Genomic DNA, 12,693 nt, shown 5'->3' on the forward strand with positions numbered 1-12,693 from the left:
TTTGTTAGTGCAGATTGTTTTAAAGTCCGTAAAGAAAAGCATGCACAAAATGGTTTTTTTTAGCAATTCCCTATTCAAGCTTAACGTACATACGTGCCACAACACATATTATATATATATATTATAGATATAATTACATGTATGGTAAACAGTGTATATCTATATCTGGTACTTTATTTGCAATTAATATGTATATTATATAAGTACTCGTAGTTCGATATTATAAAACTTAAGTTTACTATGTATAGCGTCCTTCCGTCCTTCGTACGCACTACGGCATTATTCAGGCAGAAACGGTCGACAGATGGCTGCATATCAGGTACATTGAATACAGTAGTCATAATAATTTGTGGATCTGTGCGTAACTTCATCGTGACCTAACCTTTGACGAAGCGAAAGTTCACATCACGTCGAATCATGCACGCGCCGTAAAAATATGTAGGTAGCCTTCTTTTATTTACGTTTTCTGTTTTGTTGTAATTGCTGACTTTTTCCTGTACTCTACAAGTTAGGAGGAAAAATGCAGATCATGTCCGGTAAACAGTAACTATTCAGGCTATATATTCTACGTGAACATTGAAAACATTTTATACGGTCACCGCTTTTTCTTATCATGGCTTATTTTAATATCTGTCAGAAATTCCAAGCGAATGTGAAATGCCGCCGCTAAACGAAAAAAATAAATACCGACATAAATAAATTTACAATACATGCAGTTGTACGTATTAATTAATACATATTCGGTAGTATGCAGTGAATATCTATATTCCATATTCTGTTGTATATTGTATTCATAGCACGCGGAAGTAAGCCGAACCGCCGAAGCATTACAAACTTACTGACGCAATTTTCCACAACTGAAAATATTGTGCGTATTTTGTATACACTCCCTCTCTGAACGGTAACTGAACGTGCTCTGATTCTGTTCTCATGAGTTTTCAAATTCAATTTCTCCGAAGGTTGAGACGAGATGCCAAGTAACCCTTAAGATTGACATGCATAAATCCCGGGACAATTTCCCACTGTTTCTCCTCTTTAATATTAACAAATTCCTTATGAAGCGTAGAGACCGGCCTGATCAGTCAGTGCGGGGGGTGCGTAGGGACCGGGTGTTTCTCCCGTTTTGACTCCAAAAGTCCAGCCTCGGCAAGTGCTTGTCAGGATCACTTGACAGTAAAAATTGTACTGATTAAAGAAATGCATTAACTTTAGACTTGGTTAATTTGGCTGACATCCCCGTGGAATTGGCTCTCGTTGACAGTTTAGGGATTGAATTACATGGACCATCGGTCATCTGAAAAACTAGAGGCATACAATTCAAATAGACTTTGTCAAAGGTCAACATTGTCATTGTGCTGTTTACAGTACTTCAGACCGAGTTCTATGTACAGTACATCTTCACTTTACGCAAGCAGTTGTTACCAGTTTATGACTTGCAGTTGCTTAACGTTGCCGCTGCAAGCTCTGCTCTAGCGGATGTTGGGTACTACCACAGTGAAGTACTACGAGGATATCTCATGCGAAATGCAAAAAAATTGAACAATAAATTAAATATCTAGTCAAAACTAAGGTACAGTATCTAGTCAAAACTAAGGTACGGTATCTAGTCAAAACTAAGGTCTGGTCAAAACTAAGGTTGCAGCACATCAGTCTACTCATGATTAAGTAAGTACAGATAATAATGCTAACAACAATCATCTAACGGATATTTTGTCTTCTGTAAATAGTTTTCCTTTTAAACCGAAAACCAAAATTGTTTGTAAGGTATACCAGCTTGCAGTGCATGAAAATGTCGAAATCAAAGAATTTGTGCTTATTTTATGTTGTAATGTCTGTCTTTATTGTCAACTTGTCATTAATAGATTCAGCACTGTTCAACACGTACCGCATTCAACTTCAACAAGAATACAGTAGACCATTGGCTCTGCCGTTCTAATAAATTTTCTATACAAATCATACATAACAATAATATCCGCATTTTATATAGTAACACGTATGGCGAAACCCAATAACGTCATGCGGATTTTTTTTGTTGAACCTTCCACTAGCCATAACTAAAAGTACAAGTATTTATGTTGTTGCTTGCAGTTGCTGTCATAAAAATATCCGGCGATAAATTTTTCTATATGATTGTCTACGACCATACCACGTAGAAAACTCCCGATCCCGTTCGATCTCGGAAGATAACCTACGTCGGGCCCGGTTAGTACTTGGATGGGTGACCGCTTGGGAACACCGGGTGTTGTAGACTTTTTTAAAATTTTTCCCATTTAAATGATTCATTTTTGCGGCAGGATCAAAATATATTTATCCATAATACATGGTTCCGGAGTAGTTTAACATAAAAATTCGTACGAAGGAACTGATAATTGAACTGACAAACCAGCTATCACATTCTCTGAAGTCGATCGTAGTTGATGGGCTCTTCGTGGTGGTACAGCGTGTTGTCACTGTTCTGCCATAGATATGCCACAGCTGGGAAAAATTTCGTATCGAAATTTCCCATATCGTATGGTTGAATAGATGCCGCATCTGTTGACTATTGGCATAATAAATGTTGAACATAAAAAATTGCTCGTGATTGTACAGTTTTTTCTTTGTTAATTGGCTGCCTGTTCATCTTCTGCTGCATAATCTGGAGAGTGGTGCATTGATGGTCTTTGCTGTTTGTTACGATATCGGAAATGTTCTCCCTGTGCGATGAGTGGGATACTCCACCGGAGACCGAACAGTTGTCAGCTGCACTTTTTGGGCCTTTACAAATCACGTATGTTTCCAGTTTGTCGCCATGCTTTTGACGGTATTGTCACTAACCCCGTTTCATGTTCAGCGCAGAAATCATAAGATTAATAAGACCAAAAAAGACCTTGCAACTTTCACTTGCTCTTTTCGCAGCTTCAGTGATTTCACCCTTTGAAGGACGTTTTGCATTATTTTGTGTTAATAGTGATTTGATTGTAGCGCTTCAACGAAAAAACCTGATCGGGTCTCCCGACGGCACTCCGGATCGAAAACTTCGGCCACGGAATCTCGAGATCGTCAGATTAAGAAGCTGAAGAAAAAGGCCCAAAACTCAGCTGAACGTGCGGATTTAGAACCATCTAATCGTGCTGCGAACAAGAAGCTTAATGCAGTTTCTCGAGACAAACACATCAATAACAGCAGTATTCCTCCCACTATTGATACGGCCAGGAAAACTAAGAAGCGGAAGCAAAGTAAAACAAGTGCAGAAAATCCGGACGACGGAGATACTCTCTCAGATTTCGATACATTAAACCCGTTTAATTTAAACCGTAAACACCGGAAAAGGGAGCTTGCGAAAAACGCCAAAAATGCGTTTTTGCACTCACAGTCGCCATCCTTCGAAGATTCCACACAGGCTGCCGACGAAAGCCACTCCGATAAGTCGAGCAAGCGGAAGAAAGAATCTGGTAGTACTTATCTGGAAAAAGCGGAGAAGCGTTTGAAAGGATCGCGCTTTCGTATGCTGAATGAAGCACTGTATACTTCGACGACGGAAGAAGCTGCGGAATTATTTGGGGACGATAGTGATGCATATGTTGAATACCATGAAGGCTACAGGGAACAGATCTCCATGTGGCCGGAAAAACCAGTGGAGAAGATTATCCAATGGTTGAAGACCAAGTAAGTTTAATGAAAGAAACAGTGAAAAGTTGGAAAATATTTTTATTATCATTTTTAATCTGCCGCTGTGTTATCCTTTTGTGCACCGGATATTTTTCCAATATTTTGGTACATATTATTTTGTGAGAGTGACTGTTTATGGTTCGGGTATACAAATGCGCACAAATACAGTACAGCGAATTTTGAAATCAGCTGGCAAGTACAGTACTGTTCTACGGTACTCAACGCGCCTAGTTGGAATTTGCACATTTAAATTTGTTCCCTCCGGTTTTTTTATTTAGTTTTCTGTTTGCTATCAATCCGTATTTTGCAGTTATGTTATGCGTGGTCGGTAGGGGAACATTGCAGTTATGTTGCCGGCTAAAGCTTATTTAACGAAATGTAACCGTGTCGTATCCTTAGGCCAAAGAATTGGAGTGTTGCGGATTTGGGATGTGGCGAAGCATTAATTGCAGCGTCCGTGCCACAGACCGTCCACTCCTTCGATTTATATGCACTAAACGAACGTGTCAGCGTGTGCAACATGACAAGCGTCCCTCTGGAGGATCAATCCGTGCATGTTGCCATTTTCTGCCTCTCCCTCATGGGAACCAACGTTGTCGACTGTTTGCTGGAAGCTCGAAGGATACTGAAAACCGGCGGAATTTTAAAGATTGCCGAAGTGGGTAGTCGCTTTGACAGCGTCAAGCAATTTGCTCACAAGGTGGAACGCCTGGGATTTGCACTTGTCAGTAAACAAATCAGTGAGAAGAACTATTTTGTCATGTTGGAATTTAAGAAATCAGGCGATGTCAATAAGCAGACTTTGCCGAATGTTCAGCTAAAACCTTGCATTTATAAAAGACGCTGATCTGTGAAATTACAATTTTTTTTGTAAGTTTGTGGGTTGTTGATGCAATGAAATTTGGTGCGACGCCAGTCAGTGCATGCTAATTTTTGTTCAAATCAACTCGATTGCCGCAATTGAAGATGCACGATTTACACATAACGAATAAGAACAACAAAGCATTCATAGCAGATAAGACAGATAAAAAGAGATTTTGGTCCAAAACACAATGGCAACGAAGCGACACTTGAGCGGAGTGTGTGTGTACAGGAAAAAAATCATCTAAACAATATTCGTTGAGTACCATAGCAGTTTGAGACTCTCATACCGGTATCAATAAAACATAAAACCAGTGATACTACAAATAAGGGAAAGGAGATCCACGGCAGTACGCGGAAGGAAACGGAACAGACACTGCACAACCGGAAACTGCGGTAGTTTATGATACCGGAGTATTCACTTGTAGCGATTCCACTTCGCTTTCTGTGCAAGAATATCGGCGCGTAGGTTTTGGGCAAAACAAATGCCCAGCACTTGCACAATGGCCACACCGACGGCCACTGCGGCAACAATCACGAGATTCTGATCCAGCCAGGTCTGTGCGGCATCCACACAACCTTTGCTGAAGATGGTATCGGCGAATTCTTCCCTGCGTCGGACACCATATCCACATTGCAGGTTAACAAGACTTGTTTCCTGGAGAACATAAATTTTATGTTAACGTACCAAAGAACAAATATCTGCAGAATAGCCTCGGCCATGATAAAAGCACACCTCAATTATTGATCAATTATCGCCAGCAACTGATGTGTTTACAAGAAACAGCAAAATGTTTTCCACTGCGCAGCGGTCACCGATTTTCAAAGTAAAGAAAGAACATAATCACAACCGGGCTTTATACCTTTGGTGGTTTACAACAACTGAATGGAACGCCACATGCTTCCGGGCTGCCCTTAGATGAACAGTTGAAATAGATATTATTATTCCAATCTCCGGGAGAAGTGATACCACAACATTGTAGCTAAAAAAGAAACACAATTAGTGCCGTCACTGACGTACACAAAATACATACATACTGTACTGAGTGTACTCATATGATCATATCTAAAGCCCAAATAACCCAGCTTGTTCTTCACATTTAAAAACAGAACTGGCTCTTAAACTCACCCATTTTGACTGTATCCAGTCGACCAAATCCTGCGCATCTTCATCTTCGCGATAATCACTGATCATCGCCTGAAGTTGATCTTTGGCTTGGCCTTTAAGCTGTAGAACACGTCATGATTAAATCAAAATGCAAAGTCAGCAATCCCGAAAGAAAAATCCAACGCACCCAATCTTTAAAGACAAATCCAAGGACTCCCAATGTTAGTTCGCCCAAAAGAATGATACCCAGTAGGAAAGCATACTGCAAACACATATTCATACATATTCACATATTCATACCATGAAATTAATGCCATGAAATTAATTCTATTTGACATGAAAATGTGTTATCTTACCGTAGCTAGCAAGAAGGTATTTTCTCGTAAAGCTCCAACACACCCGGTGAAGCCTATCACAAATGTAACTAATCCCGTAACGATGAGCAGAAACGCCGGATCCAACGCCACCGACGTTAAACGTTTCAGATTATTCAGGGTGTCCTTTTCGGTCCACGCCCAGATTCCAACGGCAAAAATTACCATGCCCGCTATCTGAATTCGAAAACGGCAAATAGTCAACGATTTGTTACTTACTATACAGGCTACGTTATTACATTTAATACTGGATTACGAAATATCCGAATGATAAGCCATAACACTGTATTGTCAGAAGATAATTAACCAAACTACTTATTCAAATACAATGATAAAAAATATAAGGTTTTCTTTTCCAGCAACAACAGCCAGACTATCAGTAGACAGGTGATGCAAAATGCCAGCGTAATCAGAAGAATGTGTCTGGAATGCATTACATTTGCTTATCTACCCTCAGACTTAACAGTGTCAACGATTACAATAAATACACCGCTGACTGAAAACATTTCTCCGCAAAATTTTGAAAAAATTCAACAATGTACTGCTGAAAGAATATCCTCACCCAAAACAGCACATTCTGGCCGAAAACAATCCATTTCACACAGCAGCTAACTTCTGTACGATCCCGTCGCTTTTTCCTACGATGGCGCATTCGTCTGGTGGCATTGGGGCGTTCGGCTGGAGGCCCCTCACGCGGAGCAGCCATGGGATACACACCGATGAATCTGTGACAACACCAACTTCCGGTTCAATGAACAACAATAAACTGCTCATAAGACTAAAATAGCACCACATTTGAACGACAAAACATTCCACTGATTTCAACAGCAAACAGAATTATTATTACTGTACTCAATAGCTAACATATCAATTGATAAAACTCTCGCAAATGATGAAAATTACGACTTTAGACTATATTATTCCGACACGTTGTGATTGGTTTAATAATCACCAACTACAGCCACGTGAATGATTCACATTTTTTATGACAGAGCGCATTTTGGGCCATGCATAATCGACTCTCAAAGCTGCACGGATTATGGCACTCACCTCTCGTTGTTCAACAAGGATTCGTCCGTGTCATCGTATGCTCCATACGCTATGCCGCGGCGTGGATACGACAGCTGCAAAAAGAATAAAACTCATGAATTATGCGGTCCACACACGGTAGAAACGGCTATACATACGAATTTCAAGACTGTCCCAAAATAAACGCTGAACCGCGTTCTTGCAACAAAAGTTACGTACCATTTTGTAAAAATTTACGCGCAAACCCTCACGGAAATTTTTCCGCAATAATTTCCCGAATAACAGCCAGTTTAAAAATAACTACCAATAATTCCCAACAAACTGCATGACAGCTGGAATTATCATACGATACAGACGCAGATGGAAGATCCATTTAATGATTCAATGAAATAAAAAGCTTAACGATTTTGTTATCCTCGCCACGATACTGGCGACAGACAGTGAAATATCAGTTTAGATAAAATTAATACAACTTGTCAAATCTTATCAGTTTAGATAAATACCGTGAAAATGAAATATCAAAATTAAAACAGACCATAATGATCAAACAATAACAACCAGAATTTCTAAATTCAGCCAATTATAAAAGAACGTCTTTTTATGCAAAAGTTCAAAACTGCAACAGTTTGTGAATTGTGATAGCGAACAACCACAACATTGAAACAGTATCAGTATCATTTATGATTTATGAGTGCCAAAACATTACTAACAATAACTAATCAGTGTATAATTTTGTGAATAATTAGGTCAGCGTTACGCTACATCGTGGAACGATCGAATCTAGTTCACAAAATCCCACACATCTCGAAATAAGGAACAGTATCGTAAACACGAGCACTGCTGCAGGGAGCGACGCTACAGTCGCATCGTTCAGGACCAGTTACTCTACTCTCTGTGAACTGTGCTTACCTCATCGACGACGGCAATTTTCTTGCGTAACGGAGAACGGAGGCATCAAAACAGAAACAGAGCAAAAGATTGATTATTTTACTTCCGGTGGTGGTCGGAGCTTAACAAACAAGAAGAGCAGAGAACTTCACATCAGCAAAAATGTGAATGTATACAGTACTCGATGTGCCTCCCAGCTCGAGAGCTCGTATGACAGCAACAAGATTCGTATGGCCACTATTTGAGACAGAGTGCGAGCACGCACAACCAGACACAAGACAGACAGAGAAAGAAAGAGACTCGGCAGAGAGCGATCGATAAACAGAGCCGACTGGGTCGGCCGTATTCGTCAGCATAAAATAATAAAGGCTGAAAATATCTAGTGATAACTATAGAGTATGGGCAAAGAATAATGGTGTCGAACTTGTTAGTTTTTCGAATTATGCTTTGTATGCACTGAATGGTTAAAAAATCATATTATTATAATAATTTAATTTAGCCGCACCAGTTTTAGGGGTAATAATTAACAAATTTTCACTTTCCCGCTGAAAGCGTCCAAGCTAAATATTTTATGTCATGATGCCGCAATGACAGACGCCCGAAGTCGGCGATGCCAGAACTTGGCGAGCGGTCGAAGTGGCACAAGCAGCAATTCTTGCAATCGACGCTAGAACACGGGCATTCGTGTTTTATCGATTTGACACGATTCGTGATATTTCGGACGAATTTTTGAATTACTGTTGTCGTTTTGAATATTTTGAATTGCTCTTTAATTTTTAGTTTAACCTAACTAATACGAAACAGCTACAGTACAGTAATGTGAAACGGCCTACGTAGATGCCTCTGTTTTTTTCGCTGTCTTCCGGTGCGCTGCTGCGCTGGTGTGCGCGGTGCGCGGATGCATTGCACTGGGCGTGTCCAGTCGCTGCGCAGGCTCACCGCCAACCAGCAAACACCGGCCCAAAAATTTGCTGATCAGAATCCAAAAATCAGCTGTGTTTCCTGATCTGGGTTTGCCAGTCAGATTTATTTCGGTGTGTAGTTTCGGGTAGAAGAATTATAATAACAGTACTCGTACAGTACTTTAGAAGAATAAGGCACTGCATTTCAGTTCAGTTTGCCACCGCTGGCATAATCTAAATTGTTTTGCCAATATTGTAGGTTATCGATGTAAAAATCCGTGGTGCAGATTCTATCAGCTGTTTGATCACAGATTGCAGACTGCAGAATAGGGCAATCTGAGGGACCCTTGGAGTGGACTGTGAGAAAAGTTTGGCTTCTGCAAGAACGTAAACCTCGTTTGTGGATTTGTTTTATGGGCTTGATTCTGCTGTTCGGGATTGGGGTTCTTGTTGTTTCATTACTGGAGATTACGCGCGACTTCAGCGGCTCACTCTCGTCATCACAAATCGCCCGCAGTGCAAATTTTCGAAGATGTAGGTGAGAATACGATCTGGGGTTGCGATTAAGACTTCGTCACTTCTGTTTGAAATTACATTTGTAGGAATTACGGACAGTACGGTATACTGTGATAGACTAAATTTTTTTGGTAATGAAAATTTGTTTTAAAAACTGGTAAATTCTTGGTCTTTTTATAAGTGTCACTAGATTATTTGTGTGTCTGTCAGGGCTGCATTACGTTGCATAATTTTCTGACTTTTTCAGGCATATAATTTGTTATTATTAAAGAACCAGCGATCTCCCCGGAGTACGGATTGATCCACAAAGACTGACTAAATTTACGTTTTGTGCTGTGTGAGCTCACATTTTCCTCTAACGATGGACACCCGTAATCTGGATCTGGATGATTATGAGGCTCTGCCTCCGTCGGCCAGCACTACGGCGCAGATGTGTGCGGGTGCCATGGCCGGAATTATGGAGCACTGTATTATGTATCCTGTGGATTCTGTCAAGGTGCGTGTCGGTTTCGGTCTACTGCTTTTCTTAACTTCACAGCATTATCTTACAATTAGTTAATAGAATTCTACGGTGTCGCCTTAGGTGATTTACATTGGCCCTTTTTGAGTTATGCTGGGTAGTTTTTTCTGTTTGCTGCGCATGAGAATCTGCGCAGCACGGCAGACATTTTGCGTTTTGTTTGCGCATTCGGGGTTTCTTTGAGATTAACCGGTTTTTCGATACAGTTCAGCAGAATGCATGTGTAAATATCAAGACAGAAAGGAAAGGGTTCCGTTGTTTACCGGTGTCGTAAGCGGTTTTCCCACCGGAATGCGCGCAGATCGCTTGATCGTCTTGTCTAATATACATACAGTGCTTGAAAATTGAGTAAATAGTAAAGTTGTTAAAACTTTGTATAAACTATGAGGACTAATCGTAACAAATGAGGGAAACAGTAATTTAGTTAGCTTTGAGCTTCCTTTGATTTATTTTTAAGGATTTTATTGTGAGCTGGAAAGTAGAAAGTGGCGAGTGTAAATGTGTTGAAAAGATTAGCCTTGATTTTTCAGTTCCGCTGCACGGGATATAAGTAGCACATTTTGAATTTTTGCAGACAAGAATGCAGAGTATTCGTTTAGCCGGAGTCTACCGCGGTACCTACGACGCTCTGATCAAAATGGTCACCACCGAAGGAGTCTTCCGTCCCGTACGCGGTATTCAGGCCGTTTTCGTGGGAGCTGGTCCGGCGCATGCCATGTACTTCGCTTGCTACGAGAACATGAAGATAGTATTAGAGAAGCAATTAGGACACGGTCCTACCGCGCACGGTATCGCCGGATGTACGGCCGCTGTACTGCACGATGCAGTGATGAATCCCGCCGAAGTGGTCAAGCAGCGCATGCAGATGTTCGGCAGTTCCTACAAGAGCTGCATGCAGTGCTTTGCCCGAATCTGGGCTACTGAGGGACCGCGTGCCTTCTACCGGAGCTATCTGACCCAGCTGACCATGAACGTGCCTTTCCAGGCAATTCATTTCATGGTGTACGAGCAGATGCAGGATGCCATGAATCCGCTGCGTCGCTATGATCCCCGTTCGCATGTGATATCCGGAGCGGTAGCCGGTGCTGTAGCGGCAGCTATCACCACACCGTTGGATGTGTGTAAAACCTTGTTGAATACGCAGGAGTTGTGCGTGCTCAAGCAGGATAACACCATCCGCGGACTCCCGCAGGCCATGATGGCCGTCTACCGTTGTTGTGGTTTCCGAGGATATTTTCAAGGCCTTCAAGCGAGGGTGATTTTTCAGATGCCGTCAACGGCCATTTCATGGTCGGTTTATGAGTTTTTCAAATATATTATGTCTGCACAAAACGGATTGAATATAGCCTAGAATGCTTGAAGGATAAAATTTTTTATAGCACTTTTGGGTGATTTAATGCAGTGCGTTATTCAATATTCTTATTTATAATTTTGAAACTGAAGAAACTGTATTAGAGTAAGCATATCTGCGCTGGTGGAATTGGGACGAGTGAATTGTTGACTGTTACTGGAAGAAGTGTTGCATTAAAAGCAGATGAACTCGGGCACGTCGGCTCACATCTTACTTTTGTTATGGCATTGTTCATGCGAAAGATTTTTTCCAAGTTGGAATCTATGGGTCATCGCTCCAGTATACTGGTCACAATGGTAGCTTCTGTAGTATGGTGGCTGGTGAGAAAAAGGTCGCTCACAACAGCCAGATGGTAATCGATATAGAAATTAACGGTGAATACAGTAGTGACGAACAGTTGATTGCTACGTACCCGGTCAAAACAGACAACACGTAAAATAGATATAGGTAGTAGCACACAAAAGTTACCGTACGCTTAATGGAAATTAGTCCAACTTACTGAAATGAAAGTGATGCACGCTAATAATGAAAACTAATGAACTAATAATAATTTCAGATATGTACATGTAGCCATGTAAAAGGTGTTAGTAATTGCATGTACGATCGACCTCATACACTAAAAATTACTGCAACCCAAATTTGAAAGTGCGGTATGTGTTGTACCTGTATTGTACCTATTATAATTTGTATTTGTACTATATTTTGGTACGTAGTACTTACGATTAATATTGTGCTGTCCAGTTTTACGGTACGATAACGAAAATCACATCTTTGTATTTCCAGTCGTAGCAACAACAGCGGCATTTAAAATAAATGCTTTTAAGCTTTCATTAAAAAAAGTAAAATCAAGTTTAAATAGCCGGCTTTTCTAGATTAACGGTGATTTGCACTGCAAGGCTGTAACTAAATGCAAAGCGGATGCTGGAATTGGCTGGAATGCTGGATAATAACTCGTGAGATTACCGAATATTCTATGCACTTATTATTGCTATTTAGTAAGTAATTAGTGACTAATTCATCGTAAAACAGTTTTGTTCTACCGATGTTTTTTTTAGTTTTGCTGTACCGTTCGATTTTGACTTGTGTAGGCTACCAAAAAGGATAGATAAATCACACTGATTGCTAATGCTATAAATATTTATGTTTCGTATTATATGGTTATCGTTACAATGTCAACGAATTATAATCGTGCGAAACATAAAAAAATCAATTTAATCGCGGTAACGCTTTTTGAGTATAACGGCATTAGCCGCCATGGCTTAGTTGGTAAAGCGTCTGCCTAGTAAGCAGAAGATCATGGGTTCGAGTCCCATTGGTGGCTTTTTTATTGTTTAGCACATTTGGAACTGAAGTACCACATTTTTTTAATAATTACTGCATAAACCAAGCCGCTTGATAATACATAAAATTATTGTACTTGATTAGGGACTGTAAATCAATAATCTATTCTCAGGTTAATTCTGAATTTCTTACTGAATGAATACTCATGGCACCAC

At 40.4% G+C, this 12,693-nt stretch overlaps 3 protein-coding genes and 2 non-coding genes across 8 annotated transcripts; 4 read left to right on the forward strand and 1 right to left on the reverse strand.

Moving 5' to 3' along the window:
- Window positions 1–2,132: 2,132 nt before the first annotated feature.
- LOC129593959 (5S ribosomal RNA) lies at window positions 2,133–2,251 on the forward strand. The gene has a single exon (XR_008691144.1). It is a non-coding gene; the product is annotated as a 5S ribosomal RNA (ribosomal RNA).
- A 151-nt stretch (window positions 2,252–2,402) lies between these two features.
- LOC129593951 (ribosomal RNA-processing protein 8-like) lies at window positions 2,403–4,563 on the forward strand. The gene is made up of 3 exons (XM_055490479.1): window positions 2,403–2,767; window positions 2,962–3,645; window positions 4,048–4,563. The coding sequence occupies exons 1-3, from the start codon at window positions 2,685–2,687 to the stop codon at window positions 4,493–4,495; spliced, it is 1,215 nt and encodes a 404-aa protein (XP_055346454.1). The 5' UTR covers window positions 2,403–2,684; the 3' UTR covers window positions 4,496–4,563.
- Window positions 4,564–4,568: 5 nt separating this feature from the next.
- Window positions 4,569–8,284, reverse strand: LOC129593953 (tetraspanin-5-like). 3 transcript variants are annotated; one of them, XM_055490481.1, is made up of 8 exons: window positions 7,930–8,284; window positions 7,042–7,115; window positions 6,554–6,716; window positions 5,974–6,168; window positions 5,805–5,879; window positions 5,639–5,737; window positions 5,373–5,492; window positions 4,569–5,167 (listed from the first exon to the last, which is right to left on the reverse strand). In XM_055490481.1, the coding sequence occupies exons 3-8, from the start codon at window positions 6,695–6,697 to the stop codon at window positions 4,928–4,930; spliced, it is 873 nt and encodes a 290-aa protein (XP_055346456.1). In that variant the 5' UTR covers window positions 6,698–6,716; window positions 7,042–7,115; window positions 7,930–8,284; the 3' UTR covers window positions 4,569–4,927. The 3 variants fall into 3 exon arrangements, with proteins under 3 accessions (XP_055346456.1, XP_055346455.1, XP_055346457.1); XM_055490480.1 differs by lacking the exon at window positions 7,930–8,284 and adding an exon at window positions 7,240–7,864; XM_055490482.1 differs by lacking the exon at window positions 7,930–8,284 and adding an exon at window positions 7,258–7,862 and having other exon boundaries at window positions 7,042–7,132.
- A 586-nt stretch (window positions 8,285–8,870) lies between these two features.
- On the forward strand, window positions 8,871–11,385 carry LOC129593954 (mitoferrin-2-like). Of its 2 annotated transcripts, none has more exons than XM_055490485.1 (3): window positions 8,871–9,348; window positions 9,574–9,822; window positions 10,421–11,385. In XM_055490485.1, the coding sequence occupies exons 2-3, from the start codon at window positions 9,688–9,690 to the stop codon at window positions 11,195–11,197; spliced, it is 912 nt and encodes a 303-aa protein (XP_055346460.1). In that variant the 5' UTR covers window positions 8,871–9,348; window positions 9,574–9,687; the 3' UTR covers window positions 11,198–11,385. The 2 variants fall into 2 exon arrangements, with proteins under 2 accessions (XP_055346460.1, XP_055346459.1); XM_055490484.1 differs by having other exon boundaries at window positions 8,871–9,344.
- Window positions 11,386–12,445: 1,060 nt separating this feature from the next.
- Window positions 12,446–12,518, forward strand: Trnat-agu (transfer RNA threonine (anticodon AGU)). The gene has a single exon. It is a non-coding gene; the product is annotated as a tRNA-Thr (tRNA).
- Window positions 12,519–12,693: the final 175 nt, after the last annotated feature.

This window comes from Paramacrobiotus metropolitanus, unplaced genomic scaffold, assembly GCF_019649055.1.
Source record: "Paramacrobiotus metropolitanus isolate TYO unplaced genomic scaffold, Prichtersi_v1.0 Parri_scaffold0000064, whole genome shotgun sequence".
Lineage (NCBI taxonomy): Eukaryota > Metazoa > Tardigrada > Eutardigrada > Parachela > Macrobiotidae > Paramacrobiotus > Paramacrobiotus metropolitanus.